The 21419-nt window shown below is 42.7% G+C and overlaps 2 protein-coding genes across 6 annotated transcripts in view; one reads left to right on the top strand and one right to left on the bottom strand.

Moving 5' to 3' along the window:
• The window catches only part of MMD (monocyte to macrophage differentiation associated), an 80698-nt gene extending 74013 nt beyond the window's left edge, over positions 1-6685 (top strand). For 2 of the 3 annotated variants that reach the window (XM_082440160.1, XM_082440157.1), the window contains one exon: positions 4902-6685. In XM_082440160.1, coding sequence (XP_082296286.1) covers positions 4902-5126 — 225 coding nt within the window. In that variant the 3' untranslated portion in view covers positions 5127-6685. The remainder of the gene's footprint in view (positions 1-4901) is intronic. The other variant, XM_082440159.1, reaches the window with a different exon arrangement.
• A 93-nt stretch (positions 6686-6778) lies between these two features.
• HLF (HLF transcription factor, PAR bZIP family member) overlaps positions 6779-21419 on the bottom strand; it is a 54343-nt gene continuing 39702 nt past the window's right edge. The window contains exons 3-4 of one of the 3 annotated variants that reach the window (XM_082440152.1): positions 16085-16305; positions 6779-11087 (exon numbers count right to left, since the gene is read on the bottom strand). In XM_082440152.1, coding sequence (XP_082296278.1) covers positions 10869-11087; positions 16085-16305 — 440 coding nt within the window. In that variant the 3' untranslated portion in view covers positions 6779-10868. The other 2 variants (XM_082440153.1, XM_082440154.1) reach the window with 2 other exon arrangements.

Raw genomic sequence — 21419 nt, 5'->3', positions numbered from 1 at the left:
ATGAATACACATTCACAGAGATAGAATGGAAACTTTTTTGGTAACTTTCTTTGGGCACTGCTTCATCTTTTGAAATATACCTTAACATCCATAAAATAGAAATAGCCTCAAGCCTCCCTTACTTTCTGAGGCTTGCCAGAGAAAAGTTGCCAATCTTGGATCCATATCCCTCTCAGGGTGTTTTGAGAGTCAGTGCAGTGCTCTTCAACCAAGGGTGTACAAGGGAGACTCAACTAGGAGAGTTTTCTAGGGAAAACAGGCTGGTCTTCCACACCAGAGGCTGCGTGTCTCAGGGTGGTGCAGGCAAGGGTGTCTTTACAAGCTCCCCAGATGATCCTTCTGTGCATCCCTGGCTGTGACCCATTGATCAACTGAGGTCATGTAAATGAAACCTTAGAGCTATCCTTGACTCTTCTACCAAATCCTGTGGACTCAACCTCCCAATCTATCCATCCATCTCATCCCTAGAGCCTTATTCAGAGACTAATGTAAGATCCTCCCTCACCCTCCAACTCTTCCTAATTCCCTGCAATCCATCTTCCACATAGCTGCCAGTATAATCTTTCTAATAAGGAATCTGCTAATGTCATTCTCCTGATCAGGATAAATTCCAAAGGCCTTGGAGTGATGTGCAAGGACATTCATGGTCTGGCAACACCTCGTTTTCCACCATGCTGCCCCTAAGACCCTATGATCCAACAATGCTCTCAGCCCAGTGAGGGTTCTGGTTTCTCTCACCTCTGTGCTGCTACGTGGAATATCCCTGCCCATCTTTTCCCTCACAAACTCTTGTTTTTCCTCACTCAGCTCAACCATCACCCTCCCTTGTAGAGCCCTCCAAGACCCATCCTGTTCCCCATCAGAGAGTGAGGGAGGCTTGGGGCCACTCCTATTTTATGGCTTTTAAGGTATATTCCAAAAGATGAAGAAGTACCCAGAGAAAGTTACAAAAAAAATTGCCATTCTATCTCTGTGAATGTATATTCATTTGATGACAACTCAAACATCCTAATTAAACATCCTAAACCCTTCAAAAATGTAAGACTTGGCCAAATGACCTCCCTGCTCCCTACCCCCCCATCCATCCCACTCCAACACACTGCTTTGAGCTAGCATAATCTTCAAATTGGAGGAGCCATGCAAGTAGTGGGATATGTGTGCACAGGCGAATTTTAAGGGAATTTCTAGATCCTCAACTTCTATATGTACTTTTTCTTAAACTGATCTGCCCAAGAAAGTGCTGTTGATGAGGCCTCATGCCGTTTCTCCTTTCCTTTCCTCCCCTTTCAAAATCATACTCCTCTCTCTCTACCAAAAATAAGCATGCTTCCTGCCCAGTCTATGTCTTACTTGGGGGGCTCTGGTTCCAGGTGTAAAAATGCCTGGGGCACCAAGGGATGAAGAGGAAGTTGGCTGTCTTCAAAGTCTTTTGTTGTCAAGGCACCACAATCACCCACATCCGTCTTCCCAAGATTTGCAATTCCACTGAAGTTTTGCTTTTTAAGGTCAGTAGTAAATTTATCAAAAAATTTAACATATGTATGGATGGATCTAGAGATTATCATACTAAGTGAAGTAAGTCAGAAAGAGAAAGACAAATACCATATGATATCACTTATATGTGGAATCTAAAATATGACACAAATGAATTTATAAGACTCACAGACATAGAGAACAGACTTGTGGTTGCCACGGGGGAGAGGGGGTGGGGGAGGGATGGATTGGTAATTTGGGATTAGCAGATGCAAGCTATTATATATAGAATGGATAACCAACTAGGTCTACTGTATAACACAGGAAACTATATTCAATATCTTATGATAAACCATAATGAAAAAGAATATGAAAAAGAATGTATATATATGTATAACTGAATCACTTTGCTGTACAGCAGAAATTAACACATTGTAAATCAACTATACTTCAAAAAAATAAATTAAAAAAAATTTAACATATATATGTGGCTTTGATCAATTGCATAGTAGTAGTCAAGGTAACTGTAAATCACACCTAAAGAAACATTTTTAAAACTTTTTGAGCCTTATGTTCAGAGAGAATAAAAATAATAATCTCAGTCTATAGATACAATTTCACAGCTGAAAAATATGGAGGGTCAATACAAGACTTTTAAGCCCCAAAATATATTACATTAGAAACAAATTCAATGAGGGACAATACCATGAAAATAATGATTTTGAGGGAAAAAGAGGTGATGTACAAATTCCAACTGCATTTCTTTTTTACTCTTTTTTTTTAACTTTTGAATTTTATTTTATTTTTGGCTGCATTGGGTCTTTGCTGCTGTGCGCAGGTTTTCTCTAGTTGCAGCGAGCAGGTGCTACTCTTCGTTGTAGTGCACGGCTCTCTCACTGTGGTGGCTTCTCTTGTTGCAGAGCAGGGGCTCTAGGCGCACAGGCTTCAGTAGTTGTGGCTCGTGGACTCAATAGTTGTGGCTCGTGGTCTCTAGAGTGAAGGCTCAGTAGTTGTGGCGCACGGTCTTAGTTGCTCACGGCATGTGGGATCTTCCGGGACCAGGGCTTGAACCCGTGTCCCCTTCATTGGCAGGCAGATTCTTAACCACTGTGCCACCAAGGAAGCCCTGCATTTTTCAAATGGATGTTGGCAGGTATCCGATCACTTGGGGTTTTGTACCTCACTGGTTACATTAAGAGGAGCAATGTCGTGCTTTATTAAAATGCTGATATTTAGAGCAGCTATTGCTCTGTTTGTACCTATTTATACTTGTGGTGAAAAATTTTAGATGTTAGCTTTATAATGTGCAATGTGGGTTCATGGTTAACAAAGAATTTTAGGGAGTTATGTGAGTTAAAATATGGGAAGAAGCCACCGCAATGAGAAGCCCGCTCACCACAACTAGAGAAAGCCCGCGCACAGCAACGAAGATCCAGCGCAGCCAAAAATAAATAAATAAATAAATAAATAAATAAAATTTATTTTTTTAAAAATGGGAAAATCAGTGCTCTAAGAAACATTAGGCCTCATTTCTAGGTAAGTATCTGAATATCTGGGGTGAGGGATGGAGGACGGACCAAGTGGCCAGGGAGAGAGTCTAGGCTAGGGGAGGGATGGATGTAGAGGCTGGTCCCCTGAGGGCATCTGGACAGCTCTGGACGCTGTTCAAATGCAGGAAAAACTGAGGCAAGAGGCAGGCAGTGATATTCTGAAGGTCCAGCCCAACAAGCTGGGCCAAACCAGGGTGGGAGGCCTGTCCTGGAGGTAGGTAAACCACAAAGTCCTGTATGCGAGAGGTGACGAGTCTGGGTTTTAACTAGGAAACATTCTCCACTCCCCAGCCTGGGGAGGAGGCTGGCAAAGATGTGAGGACTTCAAATAAGGACACTGGACTGCAGAAGAAGGTTCTCAAATCAGGGTAGGCTGACCACTGCAACAGTCAACCTCAGGATCTCAAAAGCTTAGTACAGGAAGGTTTTTTTCTCCCTCATGTAACAGTTCAGTGACTCAAGAGGCCTAGGTCCCTTCCTCCTTAAGTCTCCTTCTTCTCAGGGCATCTGCTGGAGCCAGAAGGAGAAGAGGAAGAAGGGTAGATGGAGATGTTTGTGGGCCAGTCGTGAAGTGACACCCAGGATCACTCCTGCTCATGTTCCATTGGCCAGAATTCAGTTGTCTGGCCACACGAAATGCAAGGAAGGCTGGAAAAGGTGGTCTAGGTGAATATCTAGAAGGGAAAGCAATGGGTTTAGTAAGCTGCTGACATAGTTCTCAGCCTTGTCATAGACCATGGGAGTCTGGGCCTGGCTCTACATGTGGTTAGCAGGAGTTAAAAAACGATGACAGATGATAGATAGAGAGAGAGCGAGAGATATGATAGATAGATGATAGATAGATAGATAGATAGATGATAGATAGATAGATAGATAGATGATAGATGATAGATACATAGATAGATGATCGATAGATGATAGATACATAGATAGATGATTGATAGATAGATAGAGGTATAGATAAAGGCAGAAGCTAACAAAAGACCCTTGGGAACCACACACGACTTCTCATCTCTGTGTGAGCGGGAGCCTTCCGTCACACTGCAAGGTAATTTCAGTACCATTCAGTACATTCGTTAAAGTAAAGGTCTCCAAGATCCCAACAATATCAGAGGCAACAGAGTTGGCTTAAAATTGGTGATGCTTCATGAATTTTATGTTTATAAAATCAGTCTCAGAAACACAACTTCGCTCATAAAGTGACCACACTCTCTCCGCTGTTTACTCATCCATAAAACAGGGATGTCACCAAAACGTAGAAGAGGCTCTTGAATCGAGTATTTGCAGAATAAAAATGCACCCACTAAAATACACAATATATAGTCTGACTCTATTGTAACACATCACCAGTGAAATCAAATCAAGCAACATTTATTAATAATTACTATTATTATTATTACAAAAAGCAAATATTTGTTGAATTCCTGTTATACTCTGCACATTGATCCAAGTGTTTTAAATGCATGTTCTCACTTAATCCTAATAACAACCCTATATGGAGGGTTGTAGTTTGTCCATTTTGCAGGTAAAACTCAGGGCAATTTGGTGAATTTTCTATGGTCACACAGTAAATAATAGAGATGGGATTTAAGTCCAGGTTTGCCTGCTCCGGGCTCACCCTCCTAATTACAGTGATTGCCTTTTGCCTTTGCTGAGCCCGTAGTTTAAGCCATGGAGTACAGTAGCATAGAACACAAACTCTGGAATCAGGCTTCCTGCCTGGGCTTAAATTCTGCTTACTTCATTTCTATGAGCCTGTTTCTTTATCTGTAAAACAGGAAAAATATTAGTAGCAATTTCATAGCATGAGAATGAAGTGAGATGTGGCAGGTACAGGGTTTAGGACTTGGTAACTGTCAGCTTTTCCTATCGTGCCAGGCTTTGCAGGATGAAGAGAAGTCAGAGAGGGGCCTTTGGACGCAAGTCTTCACTGACTCAAAACCCAGAGAGGCAGAGGATGCTCACCACCTTCTTTACTTGGGCCTTTCTCCTCCAATAGGGTCCTTTACATTTATTACCAAGAAGCCACCTCCCGACCACAAAGGCAAGACTTCCACAATTCCCACCCAGATCCTCGCTAAAGATGCCCAAGGAGACTTCTAAGCCAGTAATTTTCAAAGAGGGAATGGAATTCCTGTGCTTTGAAGAGAAGGGCTTGGCAGTTGAAGGTTTGTTATGTTTAAATGGGAATGGAAAAGCCATCCCAAGGGCAGCATGTGATGGGCCCTGGGGACTGAGGGCTTGTGAGTGACTGGGCATCTACACAGCTGGGCTTCACACCAGTTCCTGCCATCCTAAAGCCAAAAGTCTCTCCAGGTGTGGAGAAGCAGTCACTTCCTCTAAGGGATTTGAAGACGCAAAAATAAAAAATCACTTACTCAAAGAGAATCTTGCTAAGGTCATTGTACCTATTCCTCTGAGAAAGGAGAAAGTTGTTTAATGGTGAAATAGAGCTGACCCCTGACTTGTAGCTGCTTAAATTGGAAGGTGCCACCTGGATGGACGTCCCCCAACCTGTGGTCAAAGCTCTGATCTACTAGGGATGTCAGAGTATGAACCACACCCATGCTGGGGCCTCACCCGTTCCCTCGCCACCAGCCACCTACCCCTTCTTCTGCACAGAATTGTTTTCTGACTTCTTTGGAGGAACAAATGGTCTGAAATATTGAACTGGAAAAAGTGCAACAGGCACACATTCTACTCCCCAGGCCCCTGTGGCAGTTATTTATTGAGGGCCGATGATGTACCAGAGACTATGCATTTAAGTCATTAGTTCTCCCCACAACCCTCAGGGGTGGAGAGCCGACCTTCTCCCAGATGGGAGATTTAGGTTTAAAAGTGCTTAGTAGCTGTTCAAGGTCACACACTCGCTAAGTGACAGATTTGAACCACTGAGCTCCTCACCAGAGCTCCCTTCTCTCTTGCCACAGATGCTGAGCTCCTTGGCCTGGACCGTGGCACATGAGCGCCAGTGTTTTGAGCTCCCCAGGTGATTCTAATGGGCTGCCTGGGCTGGGAACCACCACTCTACATCAGCCTTCCTGTTAATCAGGGGTTTTTATTCCATCTTGCATCACAGATTCCTTTGGGGGTAGGGAAGCTATGGATCTCCTCTACAGAAAAATAAATGCTTATACACAAAAAGTTGCATACAGTTTCAGGTAATTATGGAAGTTCTGAAGCTTCTACATGGATCCCCCAAGGTCATGAACTCAAATTAAGGTCAAGTCTGTAAATCCTTGGCTCCAATTACTTGGCTACACATGGGAGTTAGCTGTGAGCCTTTAAGAAATTCAGATTTCCAGGCCCCATCCCAGATGTACTGATTCAGAATCACTGGATCTGCAGTCTTGTAATATGGTCCCAGGTAATTCTTATACATCCAACCAGAAAACAGTCTTTGGACTGGTTTTTGGGAAACACCACTCTAAATGGCGCCCATTTGATGGATCAGAACTCTTTTCTGTCACTCCTACCAGCTACTTAAGCTCCCGAACCTTCTCTCTTTCTTCTGTAAATGGAGATAACAATTGTCCCTACCCATAGGGTTGACATGGGATTAAATAAAATATTCCATGCAAGTGCTTAGCACAGTGTCTGGCATGTAAGTACTCAATAAATGTTGATTTTTTTCACTAATTATATAGTATTATTACTTTATCATCTATGTAATTAATCTGTCAATGGCTTCTTGATGATAGAATTGGGAACAGAATCTAATTTCCAGCAGACTGTCAACAAAAATAAAGGAAAGACAGGAAACAATCCAAAGTTTATTAAACATTAAGAATAACAGACAGATAAAGGTTTGGACTTAACAGCAATAAACACCACCAATACCATGGTGTACAATTACACTGACCTCAAGTGAACTTGTACCTGTTTAACAGATGCAATCTTCGTGGTGTTGCCAAAAGGATAACGGTGATTATTGTTATGTTCGGTAAGGTGCTCCAAAATGAAAGATTTTATGCCTTAACTAGTCACACACACACAAACACACACACACACACACACACACACAGATTCCTCTACATACACTTGGCTCTCTGCAAAATGTACTGACTTTAGTTGCCAAATCCAATGCATCAAGATTGAAGACATGGCTTTGCTCATTTAAAAATGACATTGTTAATTGTAGAGAAAGCCTAGAGGAGATTTTGGCCTTCCCAGTGGGGGCCTAGAAGCCCTCAGCAGGAAGCTGGCAGACTGACAGCAGGTGTCTACCACCTTCTGGGATTGGTCTGATTAACGCTGATAAAGTTTGAGTTTTCCTAAAAGGAACATTAGGGGAAAAGTAGATAAACTCCTTGCGTTTTACAGAATGACCTTTGTTTTACTTTGGGGTGGGGGTGGGAGGTGGGAAGGACTCTACTTAAAATTCTTCTTGACTCTTCTGAAAACAGACTCAAGACCTTTCAAATGTACATTTAGAATTATTGTGAGCTCCCTCACAAACTGGTGAGTTGGAAGGAACCTCTGGGCTTTCTCATACAGCTTCCTCCCCACCCAATGCCAGAATTCCGTCTGCAGGCTCCTCAAACAAATGGTCCTTCTGCTTCAAAGGATGGTTTCACAGCGGTCTGTTGTATTTGAAGATGAAAGGCCTGTCACTATCCTGCTCGCTGTGGGTTTTGAATGGTCAAAAGTGGCCACTTTCTCAAGGGGAGGAAGTGATCACTTACCTCCCTCCCATTCCCTACCTATGTTCTCAAGGCGGTACAAGCAAAAGGATAGGCTGACCAATTTTTGCCTTTCTTTGCAAGTCTAGTCAAAAGAAATGATGATGTGACCTTGTCAGGAAGTCCTAGGCCGCTCATTCCAAATCATGTCTAAATGATGTTGGCATAATATGATTTGGATTCATTTTTAATGGCCAAGTAATTAATCTCTGAAAGATGCTTATGATGAAAAGGTGAAAAATGACAACAGGACTCTTTTAATAGCTTCAGTCTGCAGAACTCATTTGACCCTGGATGATCCAAGTCATTCCAAATTGGGCCAGGCTTCCCATACCATTTAGCAGAACTGCTTTATTTACTAGTTGACTGCCCTGGACAGAAGGCAGTGAGTCCAGGGGTTGAGTGCTCATGTGTGTGGTGACAATGACCTACATATAAGGCACCTGTACAGACTCCAAAGTTTTTAAATTTTTAAGACGAGGTAGGTTTCTGAAACCTCCCCTGGCACGCCAAAGAATGTTTTATTATGATCTTCTTATTTCTTCTGCAGAAAACATTTATGATGCTCATTTGATACAAACAACCTAATTTCAGAAAGACCAGTACTCAAATACAGTTTTTTCAGCTACCATTTTAAACGTCAATGAATTTAGATGGTCTTCAGTACAATCCTTCAACACTTCTCCACTTAAAGATGTCATTTGTTTCTGTTTTAGTGATGATTTAACAATTCTGCTGCAATTAGTCTCTTTACCTATAAAAAGGCCAACTCCATGTCCACTTGTTTCTCTGAATAACACTAATTCAGTTCTGCTTAAGTTTGCCAAAGGTCTTGTTTATTTTATTGGTTATTTACCTGAACAATGTATTTCAATTCCAATACTCTCCCATCTCCCACCATAATCTGTAGCTTCGGACAAAATGGATACCTAGCAGGAATATTTTACTATTCAGATTTCCCAATACTATGACACTATGAGAGAAGCATTGCTGATGGATTGACAAGGAGACCACCAGGTCACTAAAGAATTACATACTCTGGACACAGGAAACTAGAAAATCCCACTGATGAAAGGGTATTTTAATCTTGCGGAAAATGTTTCTTTGCAACAACACCAGAATCTCTTGACACAAGTTAGTGAAACAAAAGAACAATCGTCTTTAAAGGCAAAACATCTATCAAATTATAAACCATACACATAGCACCAATATTAACCTTATGCTGCGTAAGATGCACGTGCCCACAGAGGAGAACAGAATTGTTTGGGATGCTTGCAGTGATGTTCCATTCCAGGAACTCATAATTTTGAAGTGAACATTTTTGTGGCAGATGCTTTTCCTAAAAAACACTGTATCATCCAATAAATATTTGACTAACATCCATTTTGTGCTTTTGGGTGATGTTAACTGACTTCTTTCTGAGACCTAATAGGAAATAAGAAAGCTCCTTAGATGTTTTAGAGCAGAATTTGTCACAGCAAGCTTCGATACTGTTGTAAAATTTTAATTTAAAGCAGAAAACATGCTGATGTGTCAGTGATAGGCTTAAAATATTAAAGACTTCAGAAACACCCAAGCACTTCTTCTCTGTACAACATTGATGAATATATATCTTTGCTATATAATTTTAAAACATGGAATAGTTTTCCTTTTCTCTTTGCTATATATAATATATGTCTTCCAAAATACATCGTCAGTATTTATATCTGAAAAATACTGTACAAAAAGAACTTCCTATAATTACTCTGTATAAACATTAAACAATTTAATAATCTCTCCTTTTGGTCTACAGTAAACATTTAAATTGATTGGATTAACCACAGTTTGTGACAACACCATCCCCTTCTGAGATACACCAGTGTCTTTTACATTCATTTTTCAGAAGTCCACTTTATAAGAGCACATACGTTCAAAAGCGAACAGAGAATAAGAAACATAAGCTCCAAAATCATTAATTTATGAAGCATTCAAAAATGACACCACTAGGAAAAAGGGTTTTACAAAACATCAACTTATTAACTTAACTGACTGATTTTTAAAAACGACAAGGTATAATTCACAAAAACATATATATTACAAAAAATGGGGAAAACTGAATCTTAATTGAATTGTATTGAATATCAAGAGGGATGTGGAAAAAGTTAACTAGAAAATTGGGGGCTAAGGGTATGGGAAAGGGGAGAAAACAAAAGCAAACACATCAATGTCAAAAACTGTTCCAAGATGCATTTTTTGGCTGTATACTGATAAGTTAACCCCTCGTTCTTAGACCTGGCATTTCCCTCTGCTTCTCTGTCCTGGGGATGTTCTGGGCATGCTCAAATGCATTACTGTAATTTTTGTTTTTTAAAAGACAGTGAAATTCTTAGGTAGGGAAAATATCCTACGTCCACTAGTAATACTCAGGCAGCATGCTCTAGCGTACAATAGGATTATTGCTTTAGGTACAGACAGTGCAAAAACACACTCTGTGTTCTATAATAGTACTCTTACTTGCCGGGGTTGGTAGAGTTAAAAGGAAACTTAGTAGACAGCAGTAAGTAAATATGGGATCTAATAAATCTAAACAGCACTTTAAATTTGAAGACGATTATCACCAAAATTGAAGATAGGAGGGAAGCAACCTGTAACTGAATGGAGCTGCAGTGTAGTGCTAAATTATTCTGTGCACCTTATTAGCATGGTAATTTACAGATTAAACAGAAACAAGAGTCTGTGGTCTCGAAAACCGAGATCTACTATTTCACCAGGGCCCTTCTTAGTGAACCCAACCAGAGGGTCCTGGAAGAGTAGGTAAGTGCCAACATGAAGCCACGTGTAAAGGTCAGGAGTGGAGAAGGAAGGGGGTCAGGAAACCCACGAGAGGTCTCCGCAGTCCAGTAAAAACATGGCACCTTTCATTTTGGAACTGAAAGACGATGGAGGGCTACCAAAATGGCAAGTGCAAAGGGACGCGCGCTTACAGACACACACACACACACACACACACACACACACCCGCTGACCACACATGAGCACAAGCACATACACACACCCACGCCAAAATGTGAGTCCGTCCTGTTGATGCATCTGGTAAAGTGCTGATGTCGGAAAGGTCGGTAGGTGCGGTGCGATCAACCAGGAGACCCCTCTCCGGGGCCTGAGGCCGCCCGCGGACACCGGCCTACAGGGGCCCATGCCGGGCCTCGTACTTGGCCAGGATGTTCTTGCACTTGCCCAGCTCCTTGCGCAGGTCGGCCACCTCCTGGCGCAGCGCCGAGTTCTCCTTCTCCAGGAAGGACGCGCGGATGGCGATCTGGTTCTCCTTGAGGCGCCGCGCATCACGCGAGCGCTTGGCCGCCATGTTGTTCTTCCGGCGCCGCGCCCAGTACTTGTCGTCCTGCTCGGGGCGGGGGAAACACACACCGACGCGGTTAGACCTCGGCCCGCGTCCCGCATCCCCACCGGGCTTCCCGCCCCCGGCTCCGGCTCCGGCTCTGCGAGCCGAGGGCACCCGCCCTTCGCCGGGCCGCCTCTCCCGCCCAGCAGAGCGCATGTCCCCAAGCAAAGCCGGGCCTCCCGCACTCCCTGAAGGACAAGCCTAACTCCTTCCCTCTCTTTGCTGGAAATGTTAAACCCTTTTCTTCCCTGGGAGCGTGCTTTCCTGAATAAATTGATACAGTATTGTTGGAAGGCGACCTGGCAGTATCTGCACCGTGCCTCTGGGCTCGCACCCTAGCGCAGTCCTCACGCACGTGCGCACACACGAGCACAAAATTTTTACTGCAGCATTGTTTGTAATAGAAAAAAATGGGCAAAACCCCCTAATTATCAGGAGCTTTAATAACTACATCATGATAGATTCACACAACTGTTAAAAATAATGATCCAGCTGAACCAGAAAGATGCTACCGACATATCACTATGTGGGTAGAAACAGTGGCAATTTGCAGATCAATAGGTTCCTCATCCCACTTTGGTTAAAAAATTATAATAGTATATATTCATAGAAAGAGGCCCAGAAGATTTATACACAGCTATTCAAAGTGGTGGCTTTGGAAGGGGGATTGAAGGAGGGAGCCAAGGAGAAAGGTAGATCTTTCACCTTTTATTTTATATCCTTCTGAACTACTAGAATATTCTATAATGGGCATGTATACTTTGGCAATTAAAAACAAATAAAAAAATAAAGTTCCACCTGCCACTGATCAATATACTCATATTGGTGGCTAACATTTAAATAATTTACTCTAATTTCCTGTTTAACTGTTTTCTAGGCTGTCTTAGCCTGAGTGATGTTTAACTGTGGTCAACATGAAAGCAATCCCTCCTTTCCTCCCCCCCATCACTGCTCCCTCTGCCAAAAAAGGGAAAACCTTCCTAGGAGGACTAAGAAATGTAAGTCTTCTTCCATTTATGGTGCCACCTGGTGGGTTTTGCAACCCCCTTTTTTCAACAACTTGCAACAGTAACTTCCTCAATCCTAGCAAAGCTAATACCTGCAGTTATGTGCCACCCAGAATAAGTGAGTGAGCCAGTTCTTCCCGTCCCCCAGGATTCCAAGAGGCATTTGGCACTGGAGGTCACATGGTTTGAGGCCAAGGCTTCGAGCAAAGTCCAAGGTCAGTGGTCTGTGCCATCCCTGCCATTTACCCTGAGCCAACACTTGCCCAGCACAAAGACAGGAAGTGTGAGACAGAAAGCATGTGCAGACACCTTCTATCTGCCCTTCACAAGCTAGTACTGTTCTCTTATTTATAAACCACTCCCAGCTTGCTACACATTTCATAATAATGTGTAACAAAGTGAAAAAGGTGATCTTCATAATAGCTAGTACCAGAATTCTTCTTAGAAAGGAGGTTGTCCTTTGGAAAATACCTGGATAATTAAGCTTGGGGCAGGATTTGTTGCTTTCCTTCAGAAAGGGCGCAGAGGAGCTGGAGGAAGGGGAGAGAGACTAGGGCACTGGCCCAGAGAAGCTGGGAGGAGCTAAGAGAGCACAAGACTCCACAGGGGTGAGACAGCCTAAGGCACATTAACACCAGTGAAACCTCCAGCTCTGATGGAAGAAGTTGTCTGCGTTACTTTGTAAGCCCCAATTCCACCCCCTTGGTCAATCAGTGAATCTACCATACTCATCAGTGTTCCCAGGAGTGTAGTTTCCAAGATGATTTGAAAGAGGGGCTGGCTTAGGATGTATCAGAACCCGCACACAGGGGCCGGGGAGTGAAGGGGTACATGAGAACAAGGAGAAGCTGTGTGCGGCGGGCAGAAGGATGGGGAAGAGGTACCACCATAGGCCATGGACTTGGTGGTTTGTGACCAGGTCTTAAGGACCAGGGGAGTCACCAGCTGACCTCAGGGCAACCAATTTCTGAGCTCTTCTCACTTCTAAGGTGCTTTCATTTCCCAGCCTCACCTGTCCACATGTGCAGATGAGCCAGGAAAGGTGTGGAATGGGGACCATCTCAGGTGGGAGGGGAGCTGGGAATAGGAGTGGGGCAGAGGCTGCAGAAGGCAGGAATGATAGGAGGACCATCCCAGACAAGGAAAACCAGCTTTCCCACCTTTGTCAGCACAGAAATGGGGGGCGGGGAGAGCAGGATATTGAGTGGGGCTGATACATCGCCTGTACCCTTTCCCTCTATCTCCCAGGGGCAGATGCCATCTGGCTACGGAGGTACCTCTACCTGGCAAAGAACTCCTCAGTCCAGTCCCATCTTCTTGAGGGTCTGGTGTTTGATGCCACCTCTGCCCAGCAGGCGCCCCCTGACATGTCAACACTCCCTTTTTCTCACTTGGGGGCAGGAACAATGTCAGTAGCGGCTCACCTTGGAATCCCCAGGCCCTGACATAGGACTTGGCAGACACTAGCATTTGAAAAATATTTGTCAAGTGAATGAATGGATGTGTGAAAGACACCAAGGCGATTAAAGTGATTCTCAGCTAGGAATCAGTATGCCACCCCTTCATCCTCCTGGGGCTGCCGCTAACCCAAATGAATGGCTCCAGAGAGAGAGTGCAGGCAGCGGCAGGGAGGGCCGCCTCACTCACTCGGTCTGCTCATCCAGGGCTGGAGGTCACCTGCCCCAGCTCAGTCCTCCTGCCACACGAGAAACATCCTACAGCTCTGCTTCTTGCTTCACCAGTGCTCTTGCTCTGGGGCCTGAGACTTTACTCACAACTGAAGGAATCCAGGGACACCTGGCAGGACAGTGTTCCTGCCTGCTCCCCTCACTGGCACGTGAGAAGGCCAGGCCCAGCCATGGTGGCAGTGACATGCATAATTCCAGCACAGACGTTTTTCATGTGGCCTCTTTGTTGCTGAGGTTACCAGGGTAATTAAGTAAGCTTGCTCTTTGCTTTAAATTTGTAAATTTGGAGACCATGTGCAGGTCTGGCTGGAAGTTGTATCTACTACTCAGCAACATCCCTTCAAACTTGCCTCCATTCAAGAGGAAATCCCTACTGAATGGGCTCCCCAGTTTAGTTTAAGAGGCAAGTTCCAAAATGCACACAGAATTGTATGGCTAAGAACACAAGATGAGGAAAAGCATGAGCTGAAAGAAGATGCCTAATCGCCCAGGACCTAATCCCACGGGGCCCCTTTCTTACCCCATCTTAGTCTAACCATCGATTCCCTGACTAGCTTCAATTTTCTGGTGTGTTTACTGTGCACTTTCCTCTTTTGATTCTCAGGGTGACAGCTATTGGTTTGTCACCCAAAGGCTCCCGATGTAGCTCCTGTCAGGGCCAACGTGCTTCAGTGACCTTTCTGGAAGCTAGCCGACTTGGGGATGAGGCTGGGCCTTACACTAACTAGCAGTGTTCACCTCTACCTTTCTGTGTCTCCATTTCCTCAGTGGTAAAATGATCACTTTGGTCTAATGAATCTCTGAGGTCCCTTTTAAAACCCGACATTTTATTTTGTAATAGATTTATTTATTTATTTATTTTTGGCTACATTGTGTCTTTGTTGCTGTGCGCCGGCTTTCTCTAGTTGCAGCGAGCGGGGGCTACTACTGTTCGTTGTGGTGAGATGGCTTCTCCTTGCGGTTGCTTCTCTTGTTGTGGAGCATGGGCTCTAGACATGTGGGCTTCAGTAGCTGTGGCACACAGGCTCAGTAGTTGTGGCTCGCGGGCTCCAGAGTGCAGGCTCAGTAGTTGTGGTGCATAGGCATAGTTGCTCCGCGGCATGTAGGATCTTCCCGGACCAGGGCTCGAACCCGTGTCCTCTGCATTGACTGGTGGATTCTTAACCACTGCGCCACCAGGGAAGTCCCAAAACCCGGACATTTTATGATTCTGCATCACTGAAGGTAATCTGAGGTATTGGATGACAGCAGTGACTTAAATCTGCCGGGTACTGTTTCCTCCAGTGCTCTTTGTATATATGAAAAGCAGAAGTAAATGGTCTAAATCAGTTCCAGGACAATGTCCCAAACTCCCATTTTCCCAACAGGAGTGTCTCTTCGTGTGAACCATATTTAGGTTTGAGAAATGGTGGTCAGCAGTTAGAAAATCATGTCTGCTTCCAATGCCTTGAATGTATACAATCATATCTCTATTGTCCATATGATTGGAAAGTAGCATAAACACAAAAAATTCTAAGCAATGGGTAATCAAAAATGGTTCTATTTTGGTATTAGTAGGCATGGCATAAGTTTAGAAAGAATTCTCTTCCTAAGGTATCATTAAATGTGTCAGATTAATTTTAAGTTGTATCTGATTTCCTAAGGTAAGGCTATTTTCCTTTATAAATAATGTGTGCCTTCAACACAGTAGAGAAAAACCAACCCCAAATTAACCTTTTGTTGAGATACTCAAGTGATCTTTACTTGAGACACAGAGTGAATATTACTTATAAATAGTGTCAGGAAACCCACCAGCTTCCTTAAAAGTCCCACCCTAGCATCCAAGGCTGGCAATGTGGAGAGAGGTCCTGTCTCTGGCTGTTACTCCCTGAGGCCTACAGAGAAATGGCAGCAGTTAATTAGTGTTAAATTCCCAAAGGGAAGGTAACCCTTGGAGACTATGAGGTCCAGATGCCCTTCCCAAATAATTTTTTTTCTCTTTTCAACCTTGAAAGATCCTGGTTTGATTTTATTAGGCTTTCATAGGTTTCCTTGCAGATAGTAATGGGTTTGCTTCCTTCATGGGCTGCAAAGCACTCCATTTTATTGCTTTTCCTTATGTCTATGCATTATCAAGATATGAAAGGCGTAGTTCAGAAGACACCCAGAGAGGAAGCAACTTGCCTCGTCACATGCCAAGAAATGGGATCAGAAATCACAAGTCTTTGTTCACTAGCTTGTGTGATTTTCCTGGGGTCACCCTTTTAATCTGCCTCTTGATCCCACTCTCCACTTGCCCACAGCCTAATTACCAGTTCCAATTTACCTTCAGATCATCTGGGATGAAGACTTTGCGAGCTTTCTTAATCATGGGCTGTGGCTTCAGTTCTTCCTCAGAGAACTTGCGTTTGCGAGGGTCAAACATTTCCTGCCCGGGGATGCTGGAGAGGGCAAGGTCGGCCGGGTCTGGCTCATAGCCCACCGGGACCTGGATGGTGTCAGGGTCAATGGGGCTCGGAGTATTGCGGTTGGCTGGCAACAGCTGGCCTGGAACAACACAGGAGTTTTAATTCATGCACGCTCTATGGAGGCCCAGGAGACAGCTACTTGATGATGCTCAGGACGAGGGCAAGAGTCTTAAACTTACTTAAATGTGACTCTAACATCGTTCCTGAGGCACAGTGGGCTGAATGGCTTTACTCATGTCAGATCAGCGAGAACAAGGACCCACATACACATATTCACAAACTAAATTAAAAAATACATGCATTCATTCCGTCCTACAACATATTCATGAAGCGCCAACTATGTGTCAGGTACTCTTTTTTTTACCTTTAAGGTGTTTTCCAGGTGAGTCAGGGAATCAGACCAAAACTAGCTAGTGAGATATAGTGAAGGGATGAAAGGAAACCACACGTGCTTCCAGAGTGTGGGGGGAAAGGACGTAACCCGAAGCAGGTTAGGGAACACTCCGAGAGAAGATGCTTGGTATAGCGGCATCTTGAGATACACAGTAATTAGCAAAAAAGGTAATCCAGGGACAAATACAAGACAGAGGGTTGCATTTTTGAGGAACAACAAGTAGTCTTGGGTAGCTGTATCAGAACACAAGATGGAAAGGAGAGAGGCATAAATGCAAGAGATGTGGTCAAGGAAGGTGGGCAGTAGGGATGTTATAAAAGGCCTTGAATGTCACTGAGGGGTTCTGAGCACTGAAGTGATAAGCAGAGCTGAAGTGTGGAAAGAAGTGTGAGGAGTGAACTGAAGGGGGCAGGACTGGAGACAGGAGATGAGCTACCAGGCTGTGGTGCTAACCATGTGTGCATTCAAGGAATATTGAGCAAAATGGAAAAGATGCAATGGAGATGATCTAACTTCCACTTCACAGTTCTGCAAACCAAACCACGGAAACGCACAAAGGTCCTCGAAAAAGGGTTGACTGCATTTCGGAATAACAGACTGCAGCGTTTATGTGGGGAGCTCTGAACCTCAACTTCTAGTTTCATTTGAATTTTACAATCACCCCTTTCACGCCCAGAGAATAAATGAGAGGATACAGCTCAGCTCGGTTTAGCCCATGTCCTCTTCTCCCTCACTGCTGAAGGCTGGACGCCATGTGGAGTAGGTGTAGGTGCCATTAGACACTACCCTGGGTTGAAGGGCAAAGCCATCGACTTGCTTTCTGGCTAACCTGTGAAACCAGGCTTGTCTGTTTTCTGGAAAGGCCTGGTGGGGAGCTTGCAGAATGAACGTTCTGGGGACCTTTTGGTCCCCACTCTGCTTTGAGCTCTCTTTGTATCCTGCTTGCCAAAGAGGAAGAGATGGGTCCCAAGGCATTGGCAGAGGATGGAGATTTCTCATTAGCCACGCTCAGTTCAGCTCCAGCTTCTAGAGGCTGCTGAGCTCTGCACTGGATGGTGTCAAGCTAGATTTGATCTTGTGCCTCTCGACATTGCCTCAGAAAATGGACCATATCTGAGTCAAACGGGTATTTTACTTTCCCTTTAGAAACTCTCTTTGAACTTAATAATAAAACTACCCAATGCCCTCTCAGTTCAACCACCACGCCCCATGCATCACCCCCGCATCACATACACAGACCCACAGGTAGATACACCCTCTGCTCCCCTCTGGAAGCATCTCTTAATTAATATTTCCCAAATCTAATTGCTCAAAGTTACTTCAAGTTCTTCCCTAGTACTTCAGTATTCTGTTAATTATGTTGTATTTAAATCCCCTTTATTGATTTATACATGTTAAGGTTTACACACACACCCCGCCTCCTCTACCAGACCACATGGTCTTTCATGTTTTCTCTATTTTATCCCCACCCCACTTCTCACGGTGGTGCCTACTTCAGAGTTCTGCTTCTACAAAGAATACTCCTCATTTAATGGGGGCCCTCTGAGATGCTGGGCGCTGACATTCATTCATGAACATTCTAACAATAACACTTCACATTTAGGCAGAAGCTTTATCTGCATTCTTCCTCTCGAGCCCTTTCTTCCAATGGAAGTAGGTCAGCCCTACCTGCAGCAAAGAGAAAACCTAACTGGACCACAGACGAGTCAATGGCTTTCAATAGCTTCCCCAGCATCACAGAGCAACCAGCAAAGGACATAAGAAACACAGCCGGGTCTCTTTTCTCCCAAGATATCCTTGCATCATCTTGTTTGTCTATATTTTCTACTGTATTAACTCTGCTGGACTCATTTTTCCCCCTTTATTCCTAAATGTCCACAGTATCACTGAGTAACAGGAAGGAGGATCTTTATTATTTTGTCCTACCTTTTGTGGATTTGCAAATTTTTAATATAAGAATTTTCAAGTTAAGAATGCATCATTACATTAATTTTTTAAACTACCAAAGATGTTCATTGCAAAATTTCAACAAATGCAGAAATGTGTCTCCCTTGCCCCCAATCTACCTTGCTGCTCTTCCCAGAGGAGACCACCCTTAACTGCTTGGTGTGAACCTCTCAATCCTTGGTTTTTACATATAAATGGTTTAACCCAAATAGGATTATACTACCCACAGATATTAAATTACTTTTTCAATATACCAGTATACCATATGCAATTTCCCATGTTAGTACAAACAGAACTACGCTGTTCTTTTTAAAGGGGGAGGAGTATTCCGTAGCTTGGATATGTAACAATTTACTTAATCATTCCCCAACGGAAGGATTTTTAGGTATGTGAGTATTTTTATAGAAGGGATGTCTAGAAGTGAGACTGCTCATGCAAAAGACATGTATATTTTATATTTCTAAAAGCACTGCTAAATCTTATCTATTTATAGTTGCACCAACATTCCTAAGAGTGCATTTTTGTACAATTAAATATTAATTTTTAAAATGTTGCCAATCTGATATATACAAATATCACTATTGTTGAATTTACATTTCCTTGTTACTAGTGAGACTGAGCATCTCACATATCTATTGGATCTGTTTCTTCTCCTGTATACCACCCTCTTCATATCTTTTGCTTCTTTTTAAATGGATTTTGTTGCTTATTCATTTGTAAGAATTCTTTATAGAAAGAACTCTTTATAGACGATGGATATAATCCTTTCATCTGTTTTATTTGTAGAAAATATTTTCTCCCAAACTGTTTGTTTTCTAACTTTGCTTATAGAGTTTTGCACTATTGACGAGATCTTACACTGTAATATGGTAATAATGTCTTAAAATTTTTTCCTTTATGGCTTCTAATTTCATACCTTCTCTATCCCCAAATTATATTATATGCATGCACATATACAAGTATGTATGTATACATATACATGTGTGTACATACGTGTGTATACATATATTACTCTATACTTTTCTCTAATACAACTATAATTAATTTATATTTTTAGGATTTTGAATCACCTAAGATTTATTTTTGTATAAAGTACATGCAAGGGGCTTTACACAGTATTCTCCAAGTGTCTTAATATAATGGTAAGTAAGGTTTGATATTTGATAGGGTAAGTTCTTCCCTCTTTATTGTTCTTTTTGTAAAATTTTATTCAGTATTCTTACACTCTTCTAGATGAATTTCAGGATATATTAAGTTATATTTAAAATTATTAATGGAATTTTTGAATGAAGATTACATGAAAGCCATAGGTTAATTTAGGGACAACTGATACCTTTTAAATATTCAATATAACCTTAGTATACTCCCCATTTTTATTTTTTGTTCTTTTTCTTACATCTTTAAGTTTCACAGTTTTCTCCACTTTAAACTTTCACATTTTTTGCTAAGTTTATCCCTTCAATGTTTTCTCATAGTTGTTGCTAGTGTAAATTTCCCTTGTTAGACTTACTAATTGGTTACTGCTGACATATAAGAAGCTGCTGGTTCTAAATGCTGGGTTTATATCCAGCCACTTTACTCCCTTATCAGTTCTAATAGTTCTAACTTCTCTGAGTTTTCTAGGTAAATAATCTTTTCTGCCTCTAGAGACAGTTGTTGCCTCAGTGTTTATAATTCCTACCTAAAAAAACACCTCACTGCGCTGGCTGGGATCTGCAAGGCAATAGGTAAAAGGGATGAGACTGGAGGTCCCTGCTTGTCCCAGACTTTAATGAAAAAACTTTTAATGCTTCATATGCTTAAGGTCTATTATAGAATCCTAGCAGATAACAGTTTGACAAGCTAAGGCATTTCCAGCCCTTCCAGCCCTACTGCACTGAGAGTTGTTTTTTTTAAATCAGAAATCACATATTAAATTTCCTCAAATGACTTTTTTAGTATCTGTTGAGATGATCATGTGGTTTTTTTCCTGTATTTGTTAAGTCTGAGCTTGGTATTTCTCCAAGGCTTTCTTTGAAATATCAGGGGTGGACAGGATCAACCCCACGGTGTAGACTCTGCAGTTTGCTGGAACATTGTTTTCTTCTTTTTAAAAGCATCTTAATGAAAGTCACTTCCAGGACAGCCAAGGAGGATTTCTGGTGGAAAGGGTGGAACAAAGGGCTTCAATCTAGAAGATTAGAAGTTACCTTCAAACCCAAAATTGGCCTCCACTTTTGTCACAGAGTAGGCATGCCTAAACCTCCAAATAGCATAACTGAAGATAGGATGTTTCTTATTCTTACATACTTAACAAGAATTTAGCATCTCACGTTCAATTAGCTGATAAGCTAGAAGTCATCAATGAATGGGTACAGCCACAATCTGTGTTCCGTGTCCCAATCTCAAGTTGATGGTTTATTTCTTTAGTTTATGGCTGCATCAAAGTAATAAACTGTAGCTACATTTACGACTTAACCCTCAAGACTAATTACAGCATCTCCAACCTTTCTGACGTGCACCCCATTCAGGAAGTTAAACACAGCCGTACTGTCAGGACAGACACCATATCCTAGTGTTACCACTGACGAGCATCAGCCAGCTGATGAACATTATTCTCTATAAAGAATGCTGAGAAGAGAGAAAATGATTTGGTTTTGGCCAATGGGTTCTCTATTAGAACTGATGGGTGAAATTCCTTGTGATTCAGTTTGGTTCATGATCTTCCTCTCCTTCCCATAACCAGTCTGTGGTCTGTTTGCTTCTCACGACCTCTTTGACCCTAGAGAGTCATAATTTGAGTTTGAAATAGCACTTCTGACCCTCTTTGTACCAACTGCTTTCAGAAGAAAACCATCATCAGGGCTCCCTTC

This window comes from Balaenoptera physalus, assembly GCF_965194825.1.
Source record: "Balaenoptera physalus genome assembly, chromosome: 20".
NCBI classification, from domain to species: domain Eukaryota; kingdom Metazoa; phylum Chordata; class Mammalia; order Artiodactyla; family Balaenopteridae; genus Balaenoptera; species Balaenoptera physalus.
The sequence above is the reverse complement of the archived record's forward strand: the minus strand, read 5'-3'. Positions and strand labels throughout refer to the sequence as shown.